The sequence below is a fragment of the Glycine max genome, chromosome 8 (assembly GCF_000004515.6).
Source record: "Glycine max cultivar Williams 82 chromosome 8, Glycine_max_v4.0, whole genome shotgun sequence".
In the NCBI taxonomy this organism is placed as follows: Eukaryota; Viridiplantae; Streptophyta; class Magnoliopsida; order Fabales; family Fabaceae; genus Glycine; species Glycine max.
Genome location: NC_038244.2, coordinates 17,612,415 through 17,630,606, shown reverse-complemented (window position 1 = coordinate 17,630,606; position 18,192 = coordinate 17,612,415). Strand labels below are relative to the sequence as shown.

At 32.3% G+C, this 18,192-nt stretch overlaps 2 protein-coding genes and 1 pseudogene across 2 annotated transcripts; 1 reads left to right on the top strand and 2 right to left on the bottom strand.

Annotated features, from left to right (window-relative positions):
• The first annotated feature begins 4,603 nt into the window (after positions 1-4,603).
• LOC100811565 (F-box/LRR-repeat protein 2) lies at positions 4,604-6,868 on the top strand. The gene has a single exon (XM_003533037.5). It carries the CDS (start codon positions 4,834-4,836, stop codon positions 6,514-6,516), a length of 1,683 nt encoding a protein of 560 aa, XP_003533085.2. The 5' UTR covers positions 4,604-4,833; the 3' UTR covers positions 6,517-6,868.
• Positions 6,869-7,986: 1,118 nt separating this feature from the next.
• Positions 7,987-13,390, bottom strand: LOC100811026 (cinnamoyl-CoA reductase 1-like; annotated as a pseudogene).
• A 481-nt stretch (positions 13,391-13,871) lies between these two features.
• On the bottom strand, positions 13,872-14,711 carry LOC100527419 (uncharacterized). The gene has a single exon (NM_001248879.2). The coding sequence runs from the start codon at positions 14,616-14,618 to the stop codon at positions 14,163-14,165; it is 456 nt and encodes a 151-aa protein (NP_001235808.2). The 5' UTR covers positions 14,619-14,711; the 3' UTR covers positions 13,872-14,162.
• Between the last annotated feature and the right edge of the window lie 3,481 nt (positions 14,712-18,192).

Below are 18,192 nucleotides of genomic sequence, written 5' to 3'. Positions count from 1 at the left end.
AAAACTTCTCTAACTAACTCTGGCTCTAGGCAAAAGGAGTTACGAGTTATTTTGGTGATTGAAAAAAAAAAGCTGTGAATTCAAATTTATTTCACTAACATTTTTATAAAATTAATCACTAATGTTTTTTGCTGATAAAAAAAATATTGCTCAAAATATTCATCTCTCACTTGGCTCAAGCCTCTCATTCGTTTCTTTGGTCTTCTTTTCATAATTTCGTGTAATAATCTCCCTCTCTCTAATGCTCTAAGCATTTATCAGTACTCATTCTATTCCCATCTCCTGATTAGATATATTATTTCTTATCTGCATCTAATATTTCTCTCCTCTATCTCTTGATTCATATAATCATGCATTTATCTCTCAAGTCTCAATGTACTTTCTCCTGATCAAATCTCTTAATGTTTTAGGATTTTAGTTTTTTTTTCCCCTTCAAAATTATTGATTTTTACAAATTCCAAAACTTCATATATATACCCATATTTTAGACTAAATATATAATTTGTGAGTAGTATTAAATATTTATTAAGTTACGTGCATTAACCTTAATTAAACCTCAAAAGTCTTGGTAAAAAAAATGGCATTCATCTTGCTAATATTTTAATCTTATTTGTGTCTTTATATTTGATTTCTCTCTAGTTTTTGTTTGTTAAATTTTTTTTATTCATAAGAATTGAACTAAAAAATAAGAGAGTTTATGAACTACTTAACTAATTCCTCTTAATTTTGTTTGTTTGTTGATTTAAGTGAGCATTAATGGTTTTGCACTATTAATTAGTGTAAAATTTGTGAATCTCTAGAAACTTAGTACTTAGTTGTACAACATAATAATGAGTATTCCCAAAAATATATAAAATTTCTAGAAAATCATTCTCAAATTAAACTAAATTATTTTTTAATGATAAAAATTTCAATTCCATATATAATCAAAATAATTACTTCTCACATTTTATAAATACAATCATTGCCCAGAGCCTCTTCGCTATGCGAAGGTATGGGGGAGGGAGGCTGTTTCCGAATTCGAACCCATGACCAACAAGTCACCAAGGCACAACTTTACCGCTGCACCAGGACTCGTCCTCCCTAACTCTAAATTTAAAGTTATCATAAAATAATATAAAGATTTTTTTCCCAAAAACAAATAGTATTACGAGGGAAATAATCATAAATAATTGAATATTTTTTAATTAATAAAAAAATAGAAAAAAAAATAGAATGATAATAATAATTTTTCCCTTTAATTTAAACTTAATTTGGTCCACATTATTTTCCCACTTGGAGCGGAGCGTGAGACGTGAGTTAATTAATAACTAATAAATAAAATTAAAAGTGTGGTTTGGGATTGGATCCCATCTGATCCGAAAAGTTGGATGAGGTTACGCTAGTATTCCTTAAATTTTAAATTTGAATTTTCAGACTCCACCGTAATCTCACTCTCACACATAAATCGAGAGAGGTTAGAATTCAGAATTGGATATAGGAAAAAACATTAACAATGCCATAATCAGAATTACACTTACCCGACGAGTGCTGGGAATTGGTATTGAAATTTCTCAAAATAGTACAAAGGCTATTTTTATAAGTTAAATCGTGAGTAGAATGGATCAAATTTAAAGTTAAGTTATGAACTTGAATTTTTTATGTTATTTATAAGTTCATATAAAGAGGAAAAATCAACATTTTTGTGGTATTTGAACTGCAACTGCAATCGTCACCGCAATTTAAAACCTTGTTTGCTAGTATGAGGCTCTGGCAGTGATATGAATGAATTCTGAAATGGAGGATTTTTTTTTTGCTTCCTTGAGCTGCTTTTCTGAGAAATGAAATTGAAAGGGTCGATGATGCTTTCACATCGATCACTAATTGTGTATGCAATCGCTGGGAGGAGAGAGAGAGAAAAAAAAAGAAGCAATAGCAGTGATAAATGAGAAGATAGATAAAGAAGAGAAGAAGATGAAGAGGGACTTAAGCTGGAAAGTGGGAGTATATCAGTTTACATTTGTTGTTTTAGACAGTTTGCCCATGATATTGTAATTGTGTACCTTGGTCGCATTTTTTTGGTTTTGATAATGCTTGTAACCATCTCTTAATTATGAAGTGTGAATAGCATACATTTTAAGCAGTTGGATTTGAGTGTTATATAATATAATACAGTTCCAAATTGTATTGCTCTTCCTTGCTACGCCATGAATTATATTACTTGTATTGGATTCTTCTGGATTATGCTTATTGGAAATAGTTTCACTATCCATTTTATCAAGTGATGGTACTGAAGGGCAACTTTAGAGTGAGAAATAAGTTTAAACTTGATATTTCAACTACCATTAGCAGCTATTTAAAATATTGGGTTTTTCCAACCTGTCTTAGAACTCAGTTTGGCTATTTTTTGTGTTTAGATGAGATTTGTCAACTTTCAAAAACAGCTTGATATTATTGTCTTTTTTGGGCCGATGATGAGTGAGTGTTAAGTGTTAGCAACCTTGTTTTTTGGATGACCAAAAACATTCAATAATATGTTAGGTCAAATAACCAAACGTGAACAAACAAGAAGACAAAGCAGGCCCAAAACAAAATATCATATTGGATGGGATCTTAACTATCAACAAATTTCAAGAACCTTTTATAGCAATATCAATGATGATATGGATTCGTGTGTTTAGATCAGTCTTTTAATTTGTTGAAAAATTTGATATGAGTATGATTAAAACTCTCTTTTGTGCAAAATTTATAAAAATCAAACAAATGCAAAATCGAACTAAGGATGTTGTGCAACAACTAGCCGTCTAGCACTATCAATAAATTTTTGGTTTTTCTATTCTTTTATACCAACCAAACTCCTCTTCAACCACAGTCTAAGGTTCTTTGGTTACAATTTTTTCATATTTTTTTTTATAAAAAATTCATGCGTTTATTTAGTTTTTCAAAATAATCAAAAGTTAAAAAAGAATTGAAAATCTGATTAAAATCATAAATTATTTTAAATAATTTATCATAAATCAATTGTTTATATAAAAAGTGATTTTAATGATTGTAAATAAACACAAATTAGCATCTCTAAAAAATAATCCACTATATTATCTTTTATCAAAATCACTTTTTTTTAATTTGTAACATACTGGTCATAAATATTAATTTTTTTACTGTGTATGATAAAAATTATTAGAAAAATAAGATTTACTTTAATCTCTAATTATCCATAAATTTAAACTCTAATTATCAATTAAACAGCCTTGATACACAGAAAATATTTTAAAATGTAAATAATTAAGAAAAAGTAAACTTAGTTTTATTTACTGAAAAAAAAGTAAAATTGGTTATTTATTGAGACTCGCCCATATTGACCCAATAATAAAAAAATTAAGAAAAAGTCAATTATGTTGATGTCAATCCTCTCCCATTAAAGAACATGATTTGCCGTAGATTTGTGTAAATGTGCAGAAATATACAGAATTCCAAATGCATTTTAATGATTCAGAAATCAGAAATCAAAATAATTATGCATTTTCTTGACGGTAGTTTAAGCAGTCAGATTGGTCCTATTCATCTAACAAATTAATATTTTTTTTCTTTTGCAGAGTCCTATATTACGATCCTTAGAGCATCTTCAATAGATCCTTAGAGCATTTTCAATAGGTGAAATTTAAGTAATTTATTTTAGAGTGTGTTTGGACGGAGGATTTTAAAATTTTGAAAAATTTTAAATTTTAAGAATTTCAAATACTTCAATTGAAATTCTTTTATTTTCAAAAATTTATGTTTGGATAAAAAAAGTTAAAATTATGAGGGTGAAAAAAATGAAAGAAAAAAGAAAAGAAAAGATAAGATATGACTAATCTGTTAGTTATACGTGTTCCTCCATGCTCAGACCCGATCGATGCTCCACAATCATACGGTGTTTCTTGGAGAAGAATGTAATAAGAGAATTTCAATTTCTCACCTTTTAAAAGGAAATTGAAATTCCAGATTTTTAGTTGTTTAAAATTCTATTTTAAAATTCCAAAATTTTAAATTCTTCACAAAAACACATCCAAACGATGAATTCTAAATTAATAGTTGCTGTGCTTGCCCTCCACAGCTCACAACTCATAAATAGATACATAATTATTATCTTTTGCGAGACAATTATTCAAATGAAGATCATATCTTATGACCAGTATTATTAAATAGCATCAACATGTATAAGAATACCATCGGCAGCGTTTATCTGTTTCTTTTCCAATTACTTTACCCCAATGGCAATTCTTTATTTAAAATTACTTCATGTATGCATGAACCATTTAGGAAGTCGTCATGGTCACAGACCCTGTATGTTGAATTGAATATCATTATATTCAAGGAAGTCGTGCGCTGCACTTTTATACAAATTTCATGGCTATAAGATAGTAACTTAGTACAATAAAAGTAAATAAGAGAGTAATGCAATAAGACTAGATGTTATAAAAGGAAATGTCTTAAAGAGTGGTAATTTTATTGAAAAGTATTTGTTTGTTGAATGAAAAAAGTGCTGAATGAAAAGTAAAAGCCTTAAAAGTGAAAATTACAGATCACCATAACATATGCCAACCTAACAAGCAAAAGACTTTCTAGAGCTTCATGATTTGGACCAGCACTAGTCAAATATCAAAGCAAGGAGGCTTCTTCAAGAATCATGAGCTTCATTTCGTCATCTTGATCACCAAATCCTAAACTTGTTAAATAAATATCCACCCCATTGAGTTGGTTTGTTTTTAAATCATTGAGCCACACTACTGATCATATAGTGGCTTGATGATCACTTTTACCATCCCTCCCCTCTTAAACTTGTTCTAGTGCTTGATAGATAGAACATTTACCATGATGTCAGTGAAAAATTTTCCTGAAGAATGCTGGGAATTGGTGTTCAGATTCATTGGCCATGGTCGTCATTTGGAATCTCTATCTTTGGTTTGCAAGCAGTTCCTTTCCATCACAAACCGGCTTCAATTTTCTCTCACAATACATGATCCAACCATTCCAGTCCTTCCTAGGCTACTCCTGAGGTTTCCAAGGCTCAGAATCTTAGACCTCAGTCACTTGAATAGCCACCATGAAGGCTTGCTTCGTCAAATTTCACAATCCGGTTTGGAACTTGATTTGCTTAATCTGTCCAACCAGAGAACACTTCCTGTTGATGGCTTGCGAGAACTCGGCTCAAAGATGAAAAATTTGAGGGTGCTGATCTGCTCAAACATTGGTTCTCTTCGCGATAGCCATCTTGTAGTCATGGCTTATTGTTTCCCATTTCTCGAAGAGCTTGACATAAGCTTCCCATTGGATTCTCAAGCATCTGATTTTGGGGTGCTAAGGCTGTCTTCAATGCTTGAGAATCTTCGCAAGATTAATATCTCTGGTAATTACTTGATCACTGATAAATCCTTGTTCTCTCTATGCCAAAACTGTTTGTCATTGCAAGAGATTTCATTCTTCACCTGTTTTAAGATCACTCAATTAGGCATTGCCTCCGCGATCCGCCTCAGACCCGGTTTGAATTCCATTTCCTTTAACATTGAAAAGAAAAGAATACATGGACCTGGTTTAACACTCGCCCCCATTGACTTGGATTTGATTGATTCATTCAGCAGTTTGAAAAGGTTAACTGCTATTGATTTGTCAAATTCTGTTATCTCGGATGAGTTTCTCTTTGCAGTTGCAGAAGGTGGAGGTCTTCTGCTAAAGAAACTTATCCTCCAAAACTGCTGCAATTGCACATTTTCAGGAATCTCTTATGTGCTATCCAAATGTCAATCTGTTCAATGCTTGGATCTTCGGAAAGCTGATTTTTTAACTGATCAATGTATCCGCAAGTTATCTCTATTTCTTCTTAACTTAACTTCTATAAACCTTAGTGGTTGTTGCCAGCTGACCAATTCAACATTTTTCATACTCACAAGAAACTGTTCTTCGCTCAGTGAGATCAAAATGGAGAGAACATATCTTGGGGTGGAAGGGGAAGAAGAAGAAGAAGATTCAATGCCAGATTCTTTTGTCAACCTTGAAGTGAAAAAACTTTATTTGGGTGATAATGTTTTGCTGAGTGATGCAAGTCTGATAAAATTTGTTTCCATTTGCCCCAGTTTGCAGCTTCTTGACTTAACCGGTTGCGAGGGTGTTTCTGGTGAATGTATTGGTGATGTTTTGAAGAGATGCTGTGAGATAAGGCATTTGAACCTGGCCTATACAGGAATGAAAGTGTTTGAGATGATGGACTTTGAAGTTTCCCAACTTGAGGTGTTGAACTTGTCAGGGTCAAGAATTGAGGATGAAGCACTTTCAATAATCTCAAAGAGGTGTAGTGGACTACTACTTCTGGATATCCAGAGTTGCTGGCATGTTACACCAAAGGGTGTAGGTGAAATAGTTGAAAAATGCAGGACGTTGAAAGAGTTGAATCTAAAGAATTGTAGGTTGGTGAGTGATGATTTTGTTGCTTGGGTGGAGATTTCAAGACCATCATTGAGAACAATAACAACACCTTCTGATGTTGGTGTTTATTGCTGAATCAATTAGCTGAGGAAACTCATTGTACTTGCCAGTGTTAAGGATCATGTGCGTTAAGAGTAGAGCTATTTTAACAACACATGCTCACAAAGAAAGGAACAAAAAGAAGATGGATGATATGATAGAAAGAAATAAGAAAAAATGTATGTGTTTTACGAGAATGTATTGTTAGAACAGCGTTGCACTGTTAGTAGCATTCTTATGATAAGTTGCAAGCTGTGTGTGATTCTTTTCGTTATTGTTGTTTTTTTGTGATTGAGGAAAAAGTTGAGGAATGTAACATTAATGTTGGGAAAAAGATGAGGCATGTAACTCTACAAAAAAAAATTAATAAATTAAACTCTACAAATAATCTCCTTGAGTGTAACACACTTACTAAAAAGCAAAGAGTATCATCTTTATTAAAGTTGATTTCCGATGTCTCGCCGCCATTTAAGACAAATCTAAGTGACAAAAGAGAAATTATTTGCTGGACAATTTCCTGAAATAGATTCAATGGTGCCAATGAGTTTTAGCAATAATCAAATCAAACCGTGTTTATGTTGTCATACAAATGGAGGCTGAAGTCAACCTTTACTTTAAGAAAATACTTTTTATTTTTATTTTTTTTAAATAGCATACTATTTTTATGTGTTTATATTAGAAATTCTAAAAATAGCTTTAAAAAAATCTTAGGAATTTTTTTTACTATTTTTATGTAAAAAAAATAAAATAAAAACAAGCCGACATTTTCATCATTAAAAGTGAAAATTAGCCTAAAAAGTTAGATCATTTATATGATGTGAGAAACGTGTTCATTGGACATAGAGTTAGTTTAGTTCTCCATTCTTGTCTCCCCAAAAGAGAGTAAGTTTAGGATGGAGATGTGGATAAAAACTTTAAACTTGAGTTCATTTCTATCGGGTTTTTTTTAACAAAAGAGAAATTTGCCTCGTGTATTATTTTAAAATAATTAATTTACTTATATTTTTAAAAATCATATAGTAAATTATTAATCATATTTTTATTCAAATAATATAAAATAATCATAAATAATCATATAGTAATTAATTTACTTATATTTTTAAAAATCATATAGTGAAAAATAACCTAAAAAGTTAGATCATTTATATGCCATGAAATTTATATGATGTGAGAAATGTGTCCATTAGACATGAGAGTTAGTTTAGCTCTCCATTCTTGTCTCCCCAAAAGAGAGTGAGTTTAGGATAGAGATGTGGATAAAAACTTTAAACTTGACTTCATTTCTATCGGATTTTATTTTTTGAACAAAAGAGAAATTTGCCTCGTGTATTATTTTAAAATAATTAATTTACTTATATTTTTAAAGATCATATAGTAAATTATTAATCATATTTTTATTCAAATAATATAAAATAATCATAAATAACATCATCTTTCAAATATAAAATCAAGAATTAAATTTTATTTTTCAATTAAACATATATTTATAATTTTATTATTTAACTGTTAAAATAATTAATTGATATTTTATAATTATAAAAAATAAAAATATTAAGTTATATATATGTATGGATTTGGGAGTAGGGTGTTATATTCCCAATCCGGTTTTTACATGTCCAAATCACTAAACCCAAACTCCATCAAAGAAAATTTCCCAATACAAATCAAATCAAGGTCAAACTGGTATCCACATATTTAAATTTAGTCGTGATAGCTACTATCTTTAAGGAAATTTTATGTTCATTCTCACAAGTCACAAGCATATAGTTCAGTGGTCATCCAGAACAAGGGATATCTATATATAAGAACAAGTCACATTTATTCTGATTGCAGGAGGCCAGCTTCCCGATAGCTCTCAACAGAATCAATGAGTGCTTCCTCCAGTGACCTGTATTTCCAACCCAACCTTTGCAGTTTCTCTGAGCTGAAACTTATGTAATCATCCACCTCAGTATAGCTGCCATGAATGAAACTTATTGTTAAGCATGTAACTACAAAATAGTACATATAGAAGCAGTTGTTTAAGGGGGTAATAATTTATCCCCTTCTACGTGCACTTGCATAGTAATAGTAGTAATTAAGGAAGGTATCATAAAATCATACAAATTTAATGTAATTCGACCTAACATGACTACACCAGGGATATAAGAATTAAGGATTTGCATACATTATAATACAGCTTCTGGAGGGAAGAGCTGGTGCTGCAAACCTTCTATCAATGCCATTTCTTACAACAAAATTGCATACCATTCAAACTTTTTGTGTATAAAGTTGCAAACCCTTCAACGTTGCAACATTACTAACAAAATTTCCTCCCTCTTTCTCATGGCTCAATCAATTTTGGTAATACAAGTATTTATGCTCGCAACAACTGACTTAACAAGTAACCCACTTTACATGCACTCATTATTAATTAAATGACTTTTTCAGTTTGAAGAGTGCTAGCAACACACTCTATTTGGTGAAATTCATGTAGAGAGTAGGACACACATCGTTTAGTGGATATCCCACATAAATTTCATCCAATAGTTGGAGTGTGTTACTAACATTTATCTATCATACATATTCTAATATTAATTACAAGATTTGTATATACAATAAAATAAGAAATTATCAATAATAGTATTTAAATTCAGAATTCAGACCAAACCCAACAAGCTGGAGCTTGGGGTCATAACTAAGATTTCTATGCAAGTGCACCAAATCCAAAATAAGGGTCAACACATTTAGGTTGATACTTGGCTTATTGCTACAACTTTCCTTTGAATTATAAATAAAGTGAAACTGAGAATTTTACTTCGCAGGGTATTTGTAGCTGGGATATATACTCTTCAGTTTCTCCAGCATATCCCGTGTCTTGATGTTATGTGAATGGAATACGTATCTCCCTTTTGCCTCAAGCTTCTCATAAGTCAAAAGTATTGCATAAACTACATATCGTACATCCACTATCCAACGGATCTTCTTCTCCAATGAGTCAACACCTTCAATTTCAGACAAACCAAAAAAACAAGCCCAATGCCATGATTTTTTTATTATTTGATAACTATGATATTCTTAAGTATAAATCAAATAAAATACACAACAATGACAACATCACTTTAAGTGTTGTGGCATGAAAGCTAGTGACAGTGCAAAATCCCCAAGCAGAGCATGATCATGTCGACTGGACATGACACCTGTGTCAACCAAATTGCTAAGGCCAAACTCAGAATTAGTTCTGCACAGTGGACACCAAAAATTTTAAAACCACTTTCACATGACCAAAAATGTTATGGAAGATATGTGATTATCATGTAAAGCAATAAGGCATTTGAACTACCATTGCACGGTAAGTAAATTAATGTATAGTTATAAGAATAATCAGATAAGGCAATAGTAGGCACCTTTTAAAAGTTTGAGGAGAACCAAGCTACTGGTATTAACAGTGGTTGACTGTAAAATGGGCCAGAACACAAGGGAAGGGCAGATGCTTACCAGATCAAGGCCAGTTCTCTTGGCAAAGTCAAGGGCCTGCTCCTCTGCCTCTGTCTTGGAAAAACAGTACCAGTTCTGGATCATATGTGAGATATATTAGTTACAATAACCCAAACATTCTTGATGATTGAAACTTTACATATTTTGCAACTCAACACTCTGAAATAAAATAGTAAACCCCAACCAAAGATAATACTAATACCACTATAGATTAAGACTAGCGACAAATCCACATCCATGGTTTTAAATTGTGGTCCACAACGTGAAGGTATTTTGACACTCTGCAATCACATCACAACCGCAATTGCATTCGCATCAGGCGCTTTTTCCCGCAATGTAAAGGGTTTTCTGGCTCACAACCGCAATTTAAAACCATGGTCTACATCATAATAAGCACACATGTAATAAATTTACAGACCCGAGTTCTTTTGCAGTAATCTTTATCAGACGAATAGGACTCATCAATGACTTTATCTTTAGGTAAATTGGGGTTAATGGAAATAGCAACTATAGATGATACAAAGACAAGTCGTTGCACTTTAGCTTCAAGTACATTAGTGGTTCCTTTCACAGCAGGCTCAATCGTTTCTACCTGCAGAATTAGAATCATATGTATAATTGATTAAATGATATACCTTTTTTTTTTGTAAATTCCATTAATAAGCAATGAAACCCCAAATATATATATAAAAAGAATTGCCTGAGGGTTGGGAACAATAATTGAGGGTACAGGGCAAGCAAGATGGAAAACTGCAGTGCATCCAGAAATTGCTGAGCAAAGAGATTCGTAATTCAAGAAATCTGCCTTGAAGAGAGTGCTCCGTGGAGTTTGAGCAAGTGTTGATATTTCAGAGTAGCAGGTTCTCTGACAGTTCCATGGAAAATGTAGCCTTTAGAAAGAAGAAAGAAGCTTAACAAGCCAAGACGCTACGAATCTTCCACGGAAAATGTAACCTTCACTTTCTTTGCATCTCTTCTTCACTTCAGCCTTATTTATGTGTGCACGGACGAGGCTAGTGTGCGAGACCGAGTTAGGTCTCTCACTGTGCGAATGTTTTAGTGGCCGTTAGATTTGAGTCACTTTAAATGAATGGATGTGATTTTTCAGGGGAACCGGTTATGGGAGGACATTTTGTCATTTTACAAATATTTGAAAATGGTGACTTAATAGGTTACTGGTATGGTATTGTTTTATTTCAACAAAAAGAGTCACCAAGGTCCGCTTAATGAGATGGCCACGTTTTTTTTTTTCTCTTTAAATTAAACAATACCAGCGTCACCATTTTCAAATATTTTTAAATGACAAAATGTCCTCCAACAACCGGTTCCCCTGAGAAATCACATCCATTCATTTAAAGTGACTCAAATCTAACGGCCATTAAAACTTTCTCACGGTGAGAGACCTAACTCGGTCTCCCACACTAACCTACACCATATGTGCACATCCCCAATAAACGAAGCTCAGACATCCGTTGCTATCTTTGTATTCTTCTGTCTTATATCTCTCTTTTTTTTTTTCTTTTATCTCAACTGTTTCTATTTTTTAAAAATAAATTTTCTCCTTATTTTTAGTAAGCAAATTTTTTTTTTATTGAAATACATTTTTAAAAAATACTTATTTTTTTTTTAATAACATTGTACGATTATATTTTCAGCAAATCACTGTTTTCTCCTGCACTCTCCATAATAGTTCTTAAAACTTAAGTTTCTAATATTTAATATAATTGTGTATTTAAAACTTAAACTCAAGATTACTATGTTGTTTTTTCTTATTATTTTTGTTAAAATTAATTTTAAAGTGATGTAATTTATATTTATATGTTTTTATTGTAAATGTAAATTAATAATAAGATTCAATATAATTTTTTCCTAACACAGAAGTCATAGTGTTTTCTAGTCATAATCAATTTGAATCCTAAATTAATTCTTTCATATGGAACCAAAAATGTAAAAAGTTACTTATAATTATGTATCTGATATTTCAATGTGACTCGAAAGCATCCAACGTTAAACCAAACACATTATCTTCATCATTTAGACCGACGTAAAGTTTGACACTACTGAGAACAACTTTCCCTTGTTCTTTCATTTTGAAATGAAAATGTGTCACATGTACGTAGATAAAAACTAATAAATCAACTGTTGAATTTGTTAAAATATCAAAACTCCAATTACCAAAAACAAATAAAAAAAACACCCATTTAAGTAGATAAAACCAATAAAATCAACTGTTGATATATGACGGGAGAATATTCCACTATTTTTATGAGTGGTGAATATTCCACTTAAATGATTATTCTGCAAACTTGAAATGAAATTGAAGTCACGTTGTAAATAATAACCTGTGATCCTTTATAAAATATGATTAGTGAACCAAAACAAAATTTCTTTCGCAACCATATTATTTGTTTCCCATTATGTTGAGTAAGTGGAGCTCTAAATTGGCGATTATTTAAATTTGAAGTTGTTGGGTCTTGCTGTGTTACGATGCAGAAAAAAGAGAATCAGTTTCAAGTGTTGAAACTGCCACTGCCACTGCCAGGGACAGAGAAGAAAAATCAGATGAGAAACTGTCCAGCTATCCTCCCTTTTCTATTCCATTCCATATTTATACATCCACAACACACATTGTCATAACCTCCCCACTTACAACGTGCTCTCCATCTAACCGAAAATACCAAACATAGTATAAAAAGATGAAAACAAAAACTATAAAATCAGTATAAAAAAACAAACATAAGCCATTCTAGAATTGAAGTATTATGCCTCAGTGTACAAATCATTCCAAGTTGCAGGCCTGTTACAATTACCCTTGAGCCTCTCTTGCAGCTGCTGATCCTTTGACCCAATGTTCATTCATACGCCACTTGTGGCTACTGCTGTTTCATCTCTACAATTCACTATCATGTATCAATAACTCCTATTTGTCAGGAGCTAGCTATTTTTCAGCATTTTCTTAATATATCTACCATGTTATTAGGATTGGTATAAGGTGGGCAGCAGTTTGATTCACTGCTTGTATATTATTCAAGTTGTTTTTCTGATTCAAATAAGAATTAATACTCAAAATGCCCTTCATATTTCTGCTTTAGAGTCAGATTTTTCTACATTCGATACATGAGATATTATTCTAATGGAAAAGACGGCCAAAACCATATAAAACAAACATCGCAAGGGAAATGAAAACATCTGTCATAAATTCAACCCAAGGCTGGTAAAAAAAATAATTAAATGGGCTGACCATTATGTCAATCTCCTCCTCGTACAGAAAGAGAAATAGAATAACGCATTGCATCAGTAATTGATATGCGGATCGTAGTTGTAAAAACCAGACCTGAAAAACTGGTGATTCTGCACTACACCCTGACTGACCTGAATGAAACCTGCACAACCCAGCTGGCTTTCCATCAACTGGCTGATTGTCTTTTTCCATTTTTCTTATTTTGGGTTTTCGTTCATCTGACCACCAGATATGTGATCCTATGCTGCCACACCAGATCGATCGTGTTTTATAACCATGATCAGGATTATCACGTAGTTCTAGCTTGGAGATAACAAAACAATAGGAATCCCAATCAGTTCTTTTAAGGTATTTCAGTAATCTTCTTCTCCTCTTAACCATTGCTATCAAACCTTTATGAGAATGAACATCCTAAAACACAATAGAGTGAATTAAATCAGGGATAAAGTATTTTGTAGACTATATACCTAGTCTATCTTTACTTTGGATCAAATGGACCCTACATAAAAATGACAGGGTCATACTGCAACTGCATAGAACAAATCTGATCAGTTATGTTCACAGAGTAAATTCGGACTGGTGATAAACGGTAATATCTGCGTTGTATAGGATAGGCTGGTCAAATGAAAAACAACAGCAAGATAAAACAAAGAACACAATACATGAATGAGGAGAGTATGCAGTCACCAGTTCAAACTTCTATCTATGACCATATTCAAGATTTTAACAGAAGTCAGAACAATATATTTGCCCTGCTCTAGGAATCAAATGAAACTAAAAATCAAACTGTCCTCCACGTAAAACAAGTGAAACACTCAGAAAATATAGGAAACTACAATTTTTAACATGTGAATACAAATGACATGGAAGCAAGCTAATCTCAACATCTCAAGTCATATGCTTTTACTTATGACTGAACATTTAATACCAAACAAAGCTTCAAGCCAGACGAAATCAAGTTAAATCACTCCTCCTCCTCCTCCATCTTCCTCATCATGCCAGGCCTCTCGCTCACGGAAAACCAATCCTTTTTCGTTTCCTCCGGCCTCAACATCCCCAATTTCTCCTCCACGCTAAGTCTCTGGCGTGAAGCTTTCTTAGCGGTCTCAGTTTGATTCTGATCCAACTGATCGAAGTTACGTCTGAGATAATCACGAATAGTTTGCTTCTGGAACGAGGTTTGCTGCGGTGGAGGCGCGGTGGTCCGGGCGCGGAATTCGTGGAGGTTTTTGTTGATGTCGTCGGTGAAACCTGGTTGGGAGTTAGGGGGAGTGCGAAAGGAGGAACGCGTGGTGTTTGAGGGAGAGGATTGTTTGAGATTGTCATTGAAAAGGGAAGATAAGGGAGAGTTGGAGTTGGTGGAGAAGAACAACACGCTTCTTCTTCTGCTTCTGCTTCCTAGACGGAGAACAAGGGCCATCGCTGAACTCAATCAAGATTGTTGGGACGACGTTTTCCTTCGTAGGGTTTGTTAGGATTTTGTTTTTCTGTGACTGACCCAAGCCTCAGGGACTTCAGTACTCGTCTAATGTTTTTTTCTTCCTGGGCTAATTAGGTAATAAACTAATCATCTTTTTTAAAAGAGATAAATTAATAATAATGTTAAACTCATCTAAATTTTCATCAAATTTATACTTAAATACCTGTTTTTAGTTGTTGTAATTCAATTTTTTTATGTTTTTCTCTTACAAAATTACTTTTTTTGTCATTCTAAATTATATTTGTTTTATTTTTTTATATTACTTTAGATAATATTTTTTTACTATTCACTGTAGCATCTAAAATCCTTTAAAGAAAAAAACATAATTTACAATAACTAAAAATAAAAAATAATTACAAAAATAAAAATTTTAAAAACACTAAATTGAAAAAACTAAAAGGTATTTAAATCATAAATTTATGTGCCTAATATGCTTTTCTAAAAATAAAAATAAAAATAAAATAGAAATTTGTGTACTATGCTTGTACATGTAATATTGCTGTTTAATTTTCTTGCCTTTAATTTAGAACTATGATATTTTAGCTTAAAATGCACTTAATGATGACGAAAATCATTGTTGCAATAAATATAAAATAAGTGGTTTTTTTAAGAGAAAAAATTAGTAATTGATTTGCAGAAAAAACAAGTAGTTATTAGTTTGCAATTGGGAGTAGATTTTTCCCCTGTTTACTTATGCGTATAGGCTTGTAACAACAAACCAATATGGTGTGCCAGGATGATTCATTATCTTTTAAATAGTAGTCATGTGTTTAATTGTTTATTTTTGCATGTAAAAAAAACATATATTGAAAGTGAACAAACCCTTAAATGAATTTTAGTAACTCACTCTATTAGTTATTAACTTTTGATCAAATAATACCCTAATTCATCCAAAAAAAAATTGTAACATCTAAAAGCTACAAGATTTTTGCTATATTTACTCTCCTTTTTTCCTAAGTACACTCTCATATGTTTTTTTCTGTTTTTTTACTATCATATATATTCTTTTATACTTAACATTGATACATGACCATTATTTCAAAATATAGCTTTTATTACAATACGTGAATTTAGACACGACGTGGTTGAATTAATGCATGATAGCTAGGAACGGAATTTTTTTAATGTCTTTAATATGTTGGATGCATTTATTTGTTACTTAATACTCTTATTGATTATTCAACGTTTGGCCTAAAAAAATTAATGAAAACGCGATAATTTTTGTGTTTTGAATAAACACACATTTTCATTGTGTTCTTTTTTAGATGCACAATAGAAAGATTTTTTTTTTCTCCAAACACAATGAAATCGTGATTCTATAATCATAACATAATCACAATTTTATTTCCTACACATACACCATAAAAAAATTAATACCTCTAACTAATGAACATCAGACACAAACGAAGAAGGACAAGGATTATGGAAATGGGAAGGGGAAAGGAAATAGGGATTGTCCAAGAAGGATAAATGGTGGGAAGAAAAGGAGAATAAGGGAGGTGAGGTGGGAGGAGAAGACAACCGAGAAACAGGGGAAGGGATGTTCTACCCTTTTGAGTGTGAAGAGGGAAAGGAAAGGGGTGGGTGGGGTGTGAACAACTGCCACATGAGCAATCTAATCATTTTGCAAGAAGTTCAAAAGGTGGATGGTGAGAATAGAAAAAGAGCGAGCGAGTATAACACCCCCATACTAACCATATACACCATAAAGAAAAAGGAAAGAAGCCTAAACCATACCCAAAAAAAAATATATATATATATATATATATATATATATATATATATATATATATATATATAGTCACTTGTAACGCATAGTAAAGCCTAAACAAGATTGGAAACAATCTTGACCATTAAATGAGTAATAATAGGTCCTTTAGATTAAAATTGGCTTCATTTAAAGATGTGAAACTACTAATGTTGTCAAGTAGATAATAGTGAGGCCTATTAATTGTGAGTTATGAATTTGTAATAAAATTTTGATATTCTTAAATGATACATACTCTAACTAAATTTGACTTTGGTCATACAATTATTGTGTGTTTGACTTAGGGTCCCATAGTATTTATACTCTATCATGGAATAGGTGGTTGGAGGAAAGGGGACATTAATTCCAAATTATTTCATTCTACCATCAACTGGAAAAGAAGGGAAATGTGCTTAGGGATCTATTCATTGAAGGATCATGGGTAGAGGAACTAAGACAAGTCAAAGAAACACGTTAAGAATTTTTTTTCAATAGAAGATTTGAAGAGGAGACTTTGGAGAGGCCTACTTTAGATGAAGTACACTTTCAACAATTATCATAAGAGGAGCATGGAGAGTTGGTTTCACTTTTTGAGGAAAAAGATATTAGAGAGGCTAATTTGGAGTGTGAGAGTTTCAAAAGTTTGAGTCCTGATGGATCCAACTTTAAGTTCATTAAGGCCTATTGGTGGACTTTAAAAAGGGATATGAAGAGATTTTTGTTGGAATTTCACTCTAATGGGATCCTCCCAAAAGGGTGTAATCCTACTTTTATCACCTTAATCCCAAGGGTTGACTTGTTGGACAAGTGGCCTAAGAAATATTAAGAAAGGGGGGTGAATTAAGATTTCGTTGATTATTCCTAATTGAAAATTTCCTTTTCTTAATTATTCCTTAGATTCAATTATTTCTTTGTTAACAAGTTACTGACATAATAAATGAAGGAAAATAACTTGCGGAAATGTAAAGACAACAAAAAGTAAAAGAGATAAGGGAAGAGAGAATGCAAAACCGGATTTATCCTGGTTCGGCCACAATCTGTGTCTATATTCAGTCCCCAAGCAACCCGCTTGAGATTTTCACTATCCTTGTAAAATCCTTTACAAGCAATGAACCACAAAGGAATCTCCTCTTTTGTGTTCAGTGATTACAACCAAGAAGTTATGCCCACTTCTTGCAATGAACCCAAAAGCGGTTAGTCTTTTGAGTCCAATGATAACAACCAAGAAGTTGTATCCACTTCTTGCAATGAACCCAAAAGCGGGTTAGTCTTTTGGATCCAGTGATCAACCAAGAAGCAAATCCGTTTCTTGCAATGAACCCAAAAGCGATTAGTATTTTGAGTCTAGTGTTTAACCAAGAAGACATTCTCTTGAAAAATAGTCACCAAGAGTAAGTCTCTTGAAAAACTTTTTGTAAGAATAGAGAAGGAGAGGAAAATAGAATAGCACAAGTTTTTGCCCAATGAACTTTTCTTGACAAAGCAAGTATTGAACAAAATTTTTTAGAAAGATATTGAGAATGATTTAGTAATTAATATCTTTTGAAATTCGTATCATGGTCACATATTTATAGCCATTTGATGGCTCTTGAAGAAACCATGTTAAAAGTTGTGACTTTTGGCAATTTCTTTAAAACTAGTTACTTTTAAAAGTTGTGACTCTCTTGGAAACTAGTCACTTAAAAGTTGTGACTCTCTTGGAAACTAGTCACTTAAAAGTTGTGACTCTCTTTGAAAACTAGTCACCTAAAAGTTGTGACTTTCTTG

Coding starts and splice junctions, on each gene's coding strand:
- LOC100811565 (XM_003533037.5), top strand. CDS start 4,834: ATGATGTCAGTGAAAAATTTTCCTGAAGAATGCTGGGAATTGGTGTTC.
- LOC100527419 (NM_001248879.2), bottom strand. CDS start 14,618: ATGGCCCTTGTTCTCCGTCTAGGAAGCAGAAGCAGAAGAAGAAGCGTG.